At 31.1% G+C, this 15,077-nt stretch overlaps 1 protein-coding gene across 1 annotated transcript; it reads left to right on the top strand.

Moving 5' to 3' along the window:
- The first annotated feature begins 10,338 nt into the window (after nt 1-10,338).
- On the top strand, nt 10,339-13,793 carry LOC113375643 (cytochrome P450 4C1-like). Its single transcript, XM_026615571.1, has 2 exons — nt 10,339-10,632; nt 13,729-13,793. The coding sequence occupies exons 1-2, from the start codon at nt 10,467-10,469 to the stop codon at nt 13,791-13,793; spliced, it is 231 nt and encodes a 76-aa protein (XP_026471356.1). The 5' UTR covers nt 10,339-10,466.
- Nucleotides 13,794-15,077: the final 1,284 nt, after the last annotated feature.

Here is a 15,077-nt window from a genome sequence, read left to right as displayed (position 1 = left end):
TGGTACGGAACCCATAGAAATGTAAAAAAAAATTATACTTATTGTTAAAATTTCTATACAATATCTGATAATTTGATGTGCATATGTCTAATCATCATTTTTAACCGTCGAATGGCATTTTTTTTTACTTTTTTCATTAGATCTCCGAAACCGCTAGACCTGCCTTCATGAAAATTTGATCAACTCTTCATCTTGCCAATACAAGTAAAATGTTTTTTGAATTATTCAAATCGAACGCTCCGTTCTCTTAAAAACTGAGTTACCGTTTTCGGCACTTTTTGCCCCGTATCTTCGGAACGGCTAGACCTAACTTCGCCAAAAACTAATCAGCACGTCTCCTTATCAGTACAAATCGAATGTTTTTTGAATTATTCAAATCGGTTGATCCGTGTTCCCGAAATCGTCGACGAAAATTTGTATCCGCACATACATACACACACATACATACACACACACACACACACACACATACATCCATTTTTTCTAAGGTATGCCAAAATGTTCAGAAACCCCTGAAACGTAAAGATATATGAAAATTTTCATTTTCGATTTTTTTGCGATTACTATAACTTACCCTACGGGAAGTTAATAAGATATTTTACTCTATCATGACTTTGCCCGATCATACACTTCTTTGATCACCTGCCAAAAGTTGCGAGATTATGGTTGGAAAGTATTGATGCATCCACCGTGCAGTATTAACACTCTCTGACCAATACTTGTTACGACCTCTGCTATACTATCTCAATGAAATTTAACTGATTACAAAGGAAATCTATGAAATCAATTGATTCAGTTTTTCAACCAGAAACCACAGAAGTTTTCACCGATGACATCATGATCCCACCCCAAAAATGGGGAAACATTATCTTTAATAATGGCACATATTCAGTTTAAATAAATTTAATTACACTGAAAAAACTTAGTTTTCAGATTAAATAATTTTTTTCCTTGGCAATGTATATACATGCATGTATATGTTGATGTGTATGTATATACAAGTTTATATACTTCTCACAGGTAAAAAATTTAGCTTGTCGTACGTGTCAGGTAAAAAATTATCAATTTTATAAAAAAAATCTACCTAGGCATTCATTGAAACCAAAATTCTAATAAATCCTTAAAAGATAAGCTTATGTTCATTAGCTAACAGGAAATAAAAAGGAACTAGTACATCCTCAACGTTTTGAATTTGTAACTGATATTGAAAAAAAAGGTAGTGAAATTATTTTCAAAACATAATTATTTTCTCAAATAGATCTTCACCTGAAAAACTTCATAGTATTATTAAATTTGACAAATGATTTTTAATTAACTATGATACTTCTTAATTGTAGAAACCGCATGCAAAAATAAAATTTAATTAAATGAAACAATGATACATAACGAAGTATATATTACGTAAACCAGGTAATGATTACGTGCTTCTAACTTTATTTTAATTTTTAATTAGGTGTTATTGTTAAACTACTCTAATTGGCATAGTTAATAATTTCTGATTGGCTGCATAATAATAATAAACAATTAAAACACTTTCCAATTTATATCGATGGATATCGTTATGCGGCAAACATCATGGCAGAATGTCGCAGACAATTTCATAATTCTCCGTAATATCAGCTATATTGATACTAACAAATATATGCAAATTCGTGTATATTAGTAGTATAAATAAAATATTGAAATTTAATAAAATGTAATAAGATGTTAAAACTAATATTATTTAAGATTTTAACGAATTCTCTTCTAAGATTGGCGATTTCCTCGAAAAATAGAACGTGTGAGAAAACTATTTTTTTGAATATTCAATTAAATAATTCAACAACTTTCTTGGATATTTAAATTCTAAAATTTTCAGGCAGGCAACAAAACAGCGATTTTAGTGTTTTAATTTTAATTTCAATTAACGTCGTGAAATGCTTGCTGTTTTTTATCTGATAAATTCACTTAAAATATTTTTTTAATAATGGTCAATATAATATAAAGAAAATGTATTTAAAAAAAAGTTCTACGAATCTCTGAAAATCTGTGAAACAAAACTACATATGTGTTCATTATTCAAAAGGTATTGACCGACAACGAGAATTCTAAACTATCAAGTTTCAGGTAAGTTTTAATATATCGTTACATCAGAATTCGATCGAATTCTTCACTTTCCAGCACAGATTTTAAACTATTGATGAATTTACTCAGCTGAATACTTGGCATAACTCGCATAGCATTTGCTACTGTGCCTTTAATAATAATTATACCAATACACGATTCTAATTATGTATCGGCTGTTTGAAAGCCAGAGTTTCGGAATTTTGCAAATCCTGGTAATTATTTGTACTAACTACTGGTGCATGACATCGTGCCTTAAGGCAAATTGCTTAAACTTCCCATACCAAAAATTCAAATTTATAAAAAAAAATTGAGCACCAAAATAAATAGATTTTTGAGAATAGTGAAATTTTTGAAAAAAAATACTTTTTAACTTCCCGTAGGGTAAGTTATTGTAATGGGCCGAAAATCGGAATTGAAAATTTTTACATTTCTCGACGTTTTGAAGGTTTCTGAACGTTTTGGCATACTTCAGAAAAAATGGATGTGTGTGTGTGTGTGTGTATGTATGTATGGATACAAATTTTCGTCCACGTTTTCGGGCGTACGGATCAACCGATTTGAATGGTTTAAAAAACATTCGATTCCTATTGATAGGGAAAAGAGCTGATTAGTTTTTGGCGAAGGCAGGTCCAGCCGTTTCGGAGATACGGAGCAAAGAGTGCAGAAAATAGAAATCGAGTTTTTGAGTGAACGGAGCATCCGATTTGAATGATCTAAAAAACATTCAATTAGTAATGATTGGGAGAAGGGGTTATTAGTTTTTCGCAAAGGCAGGCCCAGCCATTTCGGAGATACAGAGCTAAATGTACAAAAAATGGCAGTTTTTGAGAGAACTAAGCGTCCGATTCAATTGATTCAAAGAAATTTCTGCTTGTCTTAACAAAATAATTGATTTTGGAAAAAAAAAATTGTTCCATTTTTTTTTTTTTTTTTTTTTTTTTTTTTTTTTTTTTTTTAGTTTTTTATATCGAAAATATTTCAGATTTCATTTTTAATTCTGACTATAGTTCTAATATACTTTACAAAAAATTTCAACTCTGCAATACAGTTTATATAATTCTTATAAATATTAGACAATGTTACAATATTTAGAATAATCTATTTGAAAACATTCAGTATTCCACGAACATTTCGTTACGGTACGGGAAGTTCCAGCAATTTGCCTTAAGGCACGATGCCATAATTGCCTCAAGACAGAATTCCACTTACAGCTAGTTAAAAATTTGAATTATTTTTAACTTCCCGTAGGGCAAGTTATAGTAATCGCAAAAAAATCAAAAATGAAAATTTTTATATATCTTTACGTTTCAGAGGTTTCTGAACATTTTGGCATACCTTAGAAAAAATGGATGTATGTGTGTGTGTGTGTGTGTGTATGTATGTATGTGTGTGTATGTATGTGCGGATACAAATTTTCGTCGACGATTTCGGGAACACGGATCAACCGATTTGAATAATTCAAAAAACATTCGATTCGTATTGATAAGGAGACGTGCTGATTAGTTTTTGGCGAAGGCAGGTCTAGCCGTTCCAAAGATACGGGGCAAAAAGTGCCGAAAACGGTAGCTCAGTTTTTGAGAGAACGGAGCGTCCGATTTGAATAATTCAAAAAGCATTTCACTTGTATTGACAAGATAAAGAATCGATAAAATTTTCATGAAGGTAGGTCTAGCGGATTCGGAGATATGGAGGAAAAAGTAAAAAAATGAGCCATTTGGCGGTCAAAAATGATCATTAGACATATGCTCATAAAATTATCAGATATTTTATAGAGATTTTAACAATAAGTATACAATTTGTTAACATTCCTACGGGTTCCGTACCAATGCTTATGCTTTAGACAGCGACGCGGCGCTTACGCGCTTTATATTTTGTCCCTATGCAGTTAAAGCAGTACGATTGATTGCTTTGAAAAGAAAGTTCAGATCTTCCACAATATGTCAAAATAAAGAAAAAAAAGTTTTTTTTTCAACAAAAAAAATTAATTTTTTTTTTTTTTAATTTTTTTTTTTTTAATTTTTTTTTTTTCAAAAAAAAGTAATTTTTTGTCCAATTTATAGTTTCTCAAAAATCTTATTTTTTCAAAGTAAATTTTTTTTAAAAATGTTGATCGTTTTTAAAAAAATAATAATTTTTGGTACGGGAAGTTCCAGCAATTTGCCTTAAGGCACGATGCCTTAATTGCCTTAAGACAGAATTCCACTTACAGCTAGTTAATATTCTGAAATGTTTGAACTTTTTATAAAGCAATCGCGCTGCGTTAGGTGCGTACAGATGAAATATCGACGCGCGTAAGCGCCACGTCGCAGTCTAACTGATAAACATCGGTACGGAACTCATAGAATTGTAAACAAAGTTTGTAATAATTATTAAAATCTCTATAAAATATCTGATAACTTGATGTGCGTATGTCCAATCGTCATTTTTGACCACCAAATAGCTTTTTTTAGGGCTGGACCTGCTTTTGTCAAAAAGTAATCAGCACCTCTCCTTATCAATAGAATCGAACGTTTTTTCGTCCCCGAAATCGTCGACGGAAATTTGTATCCAAACACACACCATACATCCATTTTTTCTAAGGTACGCCAAAATGTTCAGAAACCTTTGAAACGTAAGGATATGCAAAAAATTTCATTTTCGATTTTTTCCGATTACTATAACTTACCCTATGAGGAGTTAAAAAAGTTAATATATATATATATATATATATATATATACATATACATATTTAAAATTTAATATTCATACAATTTTATTTCTCTAGAAAACGAAAGTCATGTGAATGTGCACACAATCTTTGAGGAAGATACAAAGATACGTTACTACTGAGTACTGATACACTATAAATTCATAATACTTTTCGTCCTGCAAAAACCTTTCAAAATCTTTCTATTGTTGCATTATTTTAAGATAAAAATACTTTAACCAGTTTTAAGATTTAAAATTTAGGATTTATACTATTGGAAAATTTACTCATTAATTTTTTCACACTAAATAGATATCTAAGTCTAACAATTAATTAGTTATCTAAATAGATTAGTTCATTAATATTATAACGCATGTTTTATCTTTGCTTATTTCTTTTATTTATTTCACATTTTTTTAATAATTTTTTTTTTTTGGGACATCAGCACATGATGCATGAACCTAAATTGCACAGGTTGTTCTATCGTTCGTAACTAACCTTTCCGAGTTCAAAATGAAAAAAGTGGTCTTCGAAACTAAATGCAAGGCTCTTCTTATTACCGATGGATTCTTTCGTCGGTTATTAGATCAATTCCATCAAACACCTGATTACTGCCATAAAATTGATAAAAATCATTAGTACCAGTTCATAAGTTCATTGATTTTAATAGCAACTAGTAGGGCGCATGGCATCGTGCCGTAAGGCAAATTGCTGGAACTTCCCGTACCAAAAATTATTATTTTTTTAAAAACGATTAACATTTTTTAAAAACAATTACTTAAAAAAATATCAGATTTTTGAGAAACTATCAATTTGACAAAAAATACTTTTTTTTGAAAAAAAAAATTCTTTATCAAAATAATGAACCTATTTGACCTATTTTGGAAATTCTGAACTTTTTTTTAAAGCAAATGTACTCCTTTAACAGCAGAGAGACGAAATGTCAAAGCGCGTAAGCGCCGCGTCGTCGCCTAACGGATAAACATTGTTACGGAACCGATAGGAGTGTAAACAAAATTTATTGTTATAACTATTGTTATAACTAATTTATTGTTTTAACTTATTGTTAAAATCTCTATAAAATATCTGATAATTTGATGTGCATATGTCTAATGATCATTTTTGACCGCCAAATGGCATTTTTTTTTACTTTTTTCATCAGATCTCCGAAACCGCTAGATCTGCCTTCATGAAAATTTGATCAATTCTTCATCTTGACAATACAAGTGAAATGTTTTTTTGATTTATTAAAATCGGACGCTTCGTTCTCTTAAAAACTGAGTTACCATTTTTGACACTTTTTGCCCCGTATCTTCGGAACGGCTAGATCTGCCTTCGCCAAAAACTAATCAGTACGTCTTCTTATCAATATGAATCGAATGTTTTTTGTATTATTTAAATCGGTTAATCGGTGTTCCTGAAATCGTTGACGAAAATTTGTATCCGCACAAACACACACGCACACTCACATACACACACATACATCCATTTTTTCTAAGGTATGCCAAAATATTCAGAAACCTTTGAAACGTAAAGATAAATAAAAAATTTCATTTTCGATTTTTTTGCGATTACTTTAACTTGCCGGGAAGTTAATAATTACTTTGTTATTATCAACAAACAAGTCCCTAAAAAACACGAAAAAGCCACTGTCAAAATAAGTTTTTACGTGTTTGAACTGATTACTTCGACAGCACTGTGACAACGACTCTCAACATCTGACTCTATTGTGGCTTTCTTAACGCTATAAAGTCACGAAAAATTTACAAACTAGCCAATTTTTGAATAAGACCTGTGTAATTTTGGCCATGAAATTTTCAGAAATGAATCATTTATGAATACTAAAATCAAAAACATATCGACCATAGTGATCGTGCATAGATTTGTGTAATGCGTGAGCTATGCAGCGAGAGTGCCCCTCGCATTGGTATTTGTCCCGAAGCACGTGCAGAAGTTCGCGGAGCTTTTGTCGCAAGCGGAGAAAGTCGAGCCGGAACGTGACAGCCGGCAATATAGCCGACGTTTAAGGTTCAGCGACGCTGCTCGAAGAATGCCCGTTCTCGTAACAATGTTTTTCAATAGTGGGAAGAGCACATGCCATAACATTAATTAATTAATTAAATTTCAAGAATAATCTTGTCACATAATAGTCAACTCGCTTATATTTACCACTCTCGTATAAATAGATTATAATGGTATGAAGATCATTTTTATAAATATTATAATTTGTCAAGAATAAAAGAAATACTAGTGGTACATGGCATCGTGTCTTAAGGCAAATTGCTAGAACTTCCCGAACCAAAAACTATAAATATACTAATTGAAAGTGGAATTTAGTCTTAAGGCAAGTTGCATGAACTTCCCGAAATGTGTAAGAATTGACTTAATCAATCGAAATTGAAATTTAGATATTTAGATAAAATTCTCAACTGTTTCTTTCAAAAATAAATTTATCGCTTTCAATTAAATCTAAACTTTGCAAATAGATTTTTCTCAAACACATTTAAATTAACTGTAATTATATTAATTATATTGCTCAGACACGTGCTCGTATGCCCTAATATTGTAGCTTATTAACTTCCCGTAGGATAAGTTATTTTAATCGTCCAAAAATCGAAATTGAAAAATTTCTTCACGTTTTGAAGGTTTCTGATCATTTTGGCATACCTCAGAAAAAAATGGACGTGTGTGTGTATGTTTGTATGGAATTTTTTGGACAATTTTTCGTCCACGTTTTCAAGCACACGGATCAATCAATTTGAATGATTCAAAAAGCATTCGATTTCTATTGATAGGGAGATGTGCTGATTAGTTTTTGGCAAAAGCAGGTCCAGCCGTTACGGAGATACGGAGCAGAGAGGGCAGAAAATGAAAATGGAGTTTTTGAGAGAACGCAGCATCCGATTTTAATGATCTAAAAAAAAATTATTCCAATTTTTTTTCCATTTTTTTTTCATTTTAATTCAGATTTTAATTTTAATTCTGGCTAAAGTTATAAAGCTCACTTATATACTTTATATGAATAATTCTAACTTCGTAATTCAGTTTATATAACTCTTATAAATATTAGACAATGTTACAGTATTTATAATAATCTATATGAAAACATTTAATATTTCTGGGACATATTTCGTTACGTTACGAAAATACTAGCAATTTGCCATAAGGCACGATGCCATACACAACTACTTCTTTTAAATCATATTGAATTGATAATGTTTAACTCATCACATCACAAAAGCAACTTTTTAAACAAATGACTATAATATTTTCTAAAACTTTGATGAATTTTTAACATTAAACTACTTGTCGTAAGACCGTAATATTTTAGTATGTTTTATAAGGCTATAATTTATATCGGCAAAAAAAATTCATAAAAATCGGCCTAAATTTTATTTTCAACAGGTAATTACAAGAAAACCCACGGTAGATTTTTATTTAAAACTGATCAGTATCAATCCCAATCAATATCTCTCGAAAAGTTTTTGATTTATTAAAATCGATTCAGATTCGAGAGCTAAGACGTGGACGACAAATTTTTCACTTTTCTGCTATTTACAAAGAAACGGCTTTGGCTGATCGTCGCGCAAAATTGATAAACACTAGTCCTCATCGAGATAAATCGAATGGTTTTTAAATTTTTGAAATCGGTCCAGCCGTTTTTGAGAAAACGTCGATTTACGGCAAAAAATCTGTTGACATACACACACACCCACAACATACTTTTTCCAAATTTAGTCTCATTCTATTCAGAATGGCTTAAAACGTCGAGAAAACATAAAATTTGCAAAACTGATTTTTTTTATGAAAACATAAACTTCTTCTTCGAGAAGTTAATAATAAGAAAAAATACATTTCTGTCGGTTCCGTACCAATGTTTATCCGTGAGACTGCAACGCGGCGCTCACGAAAAAAATAGTTTAAAATTTACAAAATATTTCAAAGTACAAAAAAATTCAAATTTTTCAAAAAGGTAAATTTTTTCATTAGAAATCTATTTTTTTCAGTTTTCAATATATTTCGAAACTTTTTTAAAAATTCTTAATTTTTGGTACGCAAAATTCCAGCACCACTAGTTAACTTCCCATAGGGTAAGTTATTGTAATGGGCCGAAAATCGGAATTGAAAATTTTTACATTTCTCAGAAAAAATGGATGTGTGTGTGTGTGTGTGTGTATGTGTGTGTGTGTGTATGTATGTGTGGATACAAATTTCCAGTCACGTTTTAGAGCGCACGGATCAACCGATTTGAATGGTTCAAAAAACATTCGATTCCTATTGATAGGGAAAAGAGCTGATTAGTTTTTGGCAAAGGCAGGTCCAGCCGTTTCGGAGATACGGAGCAAAGAGTGCGGAAAATAGAAATCAAATTTTTGAGAGAACGGAGTATCCGATTTGAATGATCTAAAAAACATTCAATTAGTAATGATTGGGAGAAGTGTTTATTAGTTTTTGGCAAAGGCAAGCCCAGTCATTTCGAAGATACAGAGCTAAATGCGTAAAAAATGGCAGTTTTTGAGAGAACTAAGCGTCCGATTTCAATGATTCAAAAAACTTTCTGCTTGTCTTAACAAAATAATTGATTTTGGAAAAAAAAAATTTGTTCCATTTTTTTTTTTTTTTTTTTTTTAAAGTTTTTTGTTGAAACAAATAATTTCAACTTTGCAATTCAGTTTATATAATTCTTATAAATAATAGACAATGTTACAATATTTATAATAATCTATTTGAAAACATTCAGTATTCCTCGAACATTTCGTTACGGTACGGGAAGTTCCAGCAATTTGCCTTAAGGCACGATGCCACCCACCCCACTAGTTTTTATTTGCAATCGAAAATATAGATTAGTCAATATTATACGCATTTGTCAACTGTTACTCGAGATACTCTAACTAATAATAAGATAAACGATATATAATAAGAAGAAAGTGATAACGTTTATTAGGAATGAATACTCAAGACCGCGCTGTGTTCCGACTAATCTAATGCAACGTATACGACACGGCCAACTCTTTCTCTGGTTGTGTTCTAGAGTGATATTCTGGCGCGATTGACCGCGTCTCTCGCATCCGCGGCCGACTTATGCCTCGTGCGGTGCTTCCATGGTGCCTCTCGTAATAATAAAAGCGTCCGTGGAGGGGGCCGCCGCCGACTATTAAGAAATCTTTTCATGAGCACATCATTTGTATCGTTTGTGAGTTTGTGAGTTTGCATCAGTTCTAGCGAAGGTGTTCGCACGTAGCGTCATTTGCGGATCCGAGCGACTGCCGAATCGGCACATTCAACACGTGGTCGGGTCGAGTGCACGTGCACCGGGATCGCTCGCGAGTAAACAAAAATTGCGCAAGCCATTAAACCGATCCGAATCGGAATTACATTAACCGAGTCGCCACGCCGAGTCGAACTACGGAAAGAGTTAAGTGATTTTAATATTTGTGTTATTGTATATGGCACGGTTCCGACAAACCGGTTACTCGTGTAAGTGAAATGTTAAACCGTACAGCCGAAGATTTCCAACTGTCAATACTGTTCGAAGACTCGATGACATGGCTCGTTGGTGAAAATAGACGAGCGACCGAAATTTTCGTGGACAGTGTACGCTAATAAAGACGACTACTCAAGTGTTTGTGTTTGAACCGTTTATTGTGAAGTGAGCGATTTAAGATCTGCGACAATGGATCTGGTTACGATTTCTTTCGCCGCTTTGATGATCATACTTTGTTTGTGTCTTCTACATTTTCTCATTGAAAAAAAATGCAATGCAGAGTCACTTAAAGATATTCCGGGGCCTAGAGCTTATCCGATCATTGGAAACTTCTTAGACGTATACGGAGATCAAGGTAATTCTATCGAGCCACATAAGGCCACTCGCGTAGATTTATTATTATGTTACAATAATTTCATACTGAACACTACCTACGTCAACCTATTTCAATAGAACATGATTAACTAGTGGTACATGGCATCGTGCCTTAGGGAAAATTGCTGAAACTTCCCGTACAGAAAATATATTTTTTTAAAAAAGCGTTAAAATTTTTCGAAAACTTTGAGAGAATTTGATTTTATAGAATTCTGATTTTTTTATATTTTGAAAATTTCTTCAAAAGCACCGCCGCGTCGTAGTCGAACAGATAAACATAGATACGAAACCCATAGAAATGTAAACAAAATTGTACTTATTATTAAAATCTCTATAAAATATCTGATAATTTGATGTGCATATGGCTAATGATCATATTTGACCACCAAATAGCTTTTTGCAATCAAATCTTCATGTCGTCAATACAAGTAAAATGTTTTTTGAATCATCATAATTGGTCGCTCCGTTGTCTCAAAAACTGAATTGCCATTTTTTGCCCCGTATCTTCGAAGCAGCTGGACCTACCAAAAACTAATCACTCTCTCCCCATAAATACGAATCGAATGTTTTCTAAATCATTCAAATCTGTTGATCCGTGTTTTCGAAATCGTCGAAGAAAATTTGTATCCGCCCACACACACACCAACACATACACACATACATCCATTTTTTCTAATCGTAAGGTATGCCAAAATGTTCAGAAACCTTTGAAACGTAAAGATATATAAAAAAATCATTTTAGATTTTTTTGCGATTACTATAACTTACTCTATAGGAATAAAAGTTAATATTTCAAATTAATATTCAATTTATTTATTATTTTCGTGCATCAAAGATTGAATCAAACTCTAGTAGAAAAATATTTTATTATTCATTTCAGAAACTATTATTGATTTGATGGATTTCGCAAAGCAATTAATTTTGTGAACTGACACGATTTGATCATCAAAACATTCGTTATGATATTTTATTAAATCAACTCGACAATTAATTAAAGGGAATAACTTGATAAGTTTGTGTCATCGTGCGCTAGACAAGCGCCTGTTGCGTCTGTGCGGAAATGCGTCATTGATATGATATAGAGTTTAGCGGTTACAACAATTCATTACAAAAAAGTATAAACGGAAATAGAGATTTATTATTAGCTTAAATTGAGTGATGAATATAATAATAGAGATATACATTTGTATTTTAACTGCGAAAAGACCTGCGAACGAGCTCGCTTTCTAATATAGAGAAACATCATAATAAATTTGCATATTATGTCATATAGTTGTTCCGACTCTTGAATGTAACATTTTTAAGTTGTATATAACTTTGTTGTTTGGTATAAGTAATTTTGCTAACGTTATGTCTTAAAATAATATCTTCTGCAGCTTTCTCTTGTAATATATTATATTATCGTCAGTTAACTTTACATATGTATTTAAATTTTACAATATACGAGGAATTAGTCGTACCAATATTCAACAATGACTTAATTAAAAACGTCTAATTTTATTAAATTACGATTTTCAACCAAATAACTGGAATTCTGTTCCAGAAATGGTGCTATTAAACGTTTTAAGAAAACTTTTACTAAATAATAATCCAGAATGCGCTATTATTAACTTCACGTAGAGTAAGTTATAGTAATGGGCCAAAAATCGGTAATAAAATTTTTGCATATCATTACGTTTTAAAGGTTTCTGAACATTTTGGCATACCTCAGAAAAAATGGATGCGTTTGTATGTGTGTGGGTGTGTATGTGTCGAGACAATTTTTCGTCGACGATTTCGAGCGTACGGATGTACCGATTTGAATGGTTCAAAAACATTCGATTCCTATTGATGAGGAGACGTGCTGATAAGTTTTTGACGAAGACAGGATCAGCGACTTCGGGGATATGAAGCAGAAAGTGAAGAACGCATCAACCGATTTGAATGATCTAAAAAACGATTTAAATTCGATTCGTAATTATGGGAAGAAGTGGTGATTAGATTTTGACAAAGGCACGTCTAGCCGTTTCGGTGATATAGAGCTAAAGGTGCAAAAAATGGCAATTTTTGAAAGAACTAAGCATCCGATTCGAATGATTTAAAAAAACTTTCTGCTTGTGTTGACGAAAAGATTGCTTTGGGGAAAGATTTTTTTTAATCCAATTTTTTTTATTTTTCAAAATTTTTTTTTTAGAATATCGAAAAATAATTCGGTTTTAATTCTAATTCTAGCTAAAGTTCTTATTAAATACTTAGAAATATTTGACAATGTTCTTCATTTTAAATCCGATTGATTAAGTTTTATTTAATTTTTATAAAATAAGAATAATGAAAGTTATATTAATTATAATTATCAATTTGAAAATATTTAATATTCCTCGAATAATTCATTAAGGTACGGAAAGTTTCAGCAATTTGTCTTAAGGCACGATGCCATACACCACTAGTTACTAATAGTTTGGAAATTGTAAAAAATGATAAAATATATAATATAAACAAGAAGAATAAGAAATAACTAAAAGTTCTATCCATATTTGTGATATGTTTCAAAGTATAGTTTTGAACATTTTTGGGCATGTGCTACTTCTTCGGAGAGGATTTGTTTTAAATCGCGATTTACTAATGTAAATAATGTAAAAATGTTTTTCATATAAAATATATATGATAGTACCATTATTGGTAATATATAGGTAAGGTGACCATATTTTATGTCAAAACCAGGATGGCAATTTGTAGTTACGTTAATCCTGGAACGGGGGAGGGGTGGTGTTGGTTAGTTTATTAGTCAAAGTGAAAATGAAAGTTTAAATCTTATATTATCAAGTAAGAGCGCAGATTTAGTTAAAACCTATATTTTTTGAAAACCAAAAAGAACAATTCGGGACAAATGTTGCTTTTAGAAAAACTCGGGTCACCTTAATATAGAAGCCATATTACCAAATAATTTTACATAATTAAAATTTTCATAATAACTGAAGGTAGAAATAGAAATTTAACCATTAATGTAGCCTGAAATAATAAATTTTAATTTTATTCCATTATGTTAAATTATTATGGAAATCAAAATAATTATTATATCAAAAATATATTTTTACAGCAAAGCTTTTCAGTTCGCTGAGAAAATGGGCCAAGTTGTACCCGAAGATATATAAACTCGAGTGATGGCCATTTCTATAGTTTGTCTCCTGAGACCTGAAGACATTGAGGTAAATATTACAATATAAAATATTTTAATTAACAGTATTTTAACTGACATACGATTTAACTAACCGGTTTTGCAAAATTGATTGCGAACGATTCGTTGTTGTTTTCTCTCTTTTCGCATTCGAGATCGCACAATACATATTTTTACGGTTGTGTAATTACTATAATGTGTAAGTAAACACATCGACATTTATTAATGGCACCTGATTAATGTTTTTATTATCCGAGGATTCGTAAAAAATTCTCAACTATGAGTCGAAAGAAAAGTCTTATGGAAAATAATCCGGTTTGTACTTCCTCTTATAATTAAGTGTCATAAAACGGACGTTCTGAGAAACGATCGCATTCACCGAGTCATGAAGAATGGAATGCCAATGATAGTAAACATTCTTGAATGAATAATATCTATTAAAAGCCCCTATGTAAGCACCGGTTCAAAGTACCTAGAATTAAAAATATACCACGACAACGTATTATATATATATATATATATATATATATATATATATAATCTGACGCTACTCTATACATATTTATGATTATTATAATATATATTATTAATTTATTATAGTTCAGATTATTCAGCATTTCAAATGGATAAGATATAAAACCGCTTATTTTAAAGAAAGTGGTTTAAATTCATTTTCTCTTATTTCGAAACAGTTAAAGATTAAGCATATCTGTTAACTGAAAAGTCTTGGTAAAGGATAGGAAGTGTGGCAATGTTTTATACGGTAAGACTATATAATATATATTTATAGTCTGTAAAAGGACTAACACCATATATAAGGAATTTTCAAACTAATACAATTTTCAAAATTCAAAAAAAAGTAAATAAAAATGTTAATTCAGTTTAAAAAGCCATTTTACAAAAAATTAATACTACATTAGTTATTCCAACTACGCTGATGATTATTTCTGAGAAACATCAGGTGAAGGTTATATACAGTGTTATTTCTGTAAAAATGTATTCATGAAATTATATTTTGCATTGGTTGATTAATGCAGATATTATTTCGTGAAATTCCTTTAAAATTAAAAATGATACATTGGATCTGTTTGCCCACTGGCTGTCAAATTTTTGAAAAGCACAAAGTCAAATTAGACCTTTGTCTTTACCTAATAATTTAAAATAAAAAAGATAAAATCAGATATATATTTCAACTTAATCCCAATTTTATTTGCAAGTGCGCATAAGAAACCATAAAATTTAATTTAAGACGCTAATTACATTGTTAAAAT

This window comes from Ctenocephalides felis, unplaced genomic scaffold, assembly GCF_003426905.1.
Source record: "Ctenocephalides felis isolate EL2017-DRISC unplaced genomic scaffold, ASM342690v1 CF-g0.4_SCAFFOLD_01886, whole genome shotgun sequence".
Taxonomy (NCBI): domain Eukaryota; kingdom Metazoa; phylum Arthropoda; class Insecta; order Siphonaptera; family Pulicidae; genus Ctenocephalides; species Ctenocephalides felis.
The sequence above is the reverse complement of the archived record's forward strand: the minus strand, read 5'-3'. Positions and strand labels throughout refer to the sequence as shown.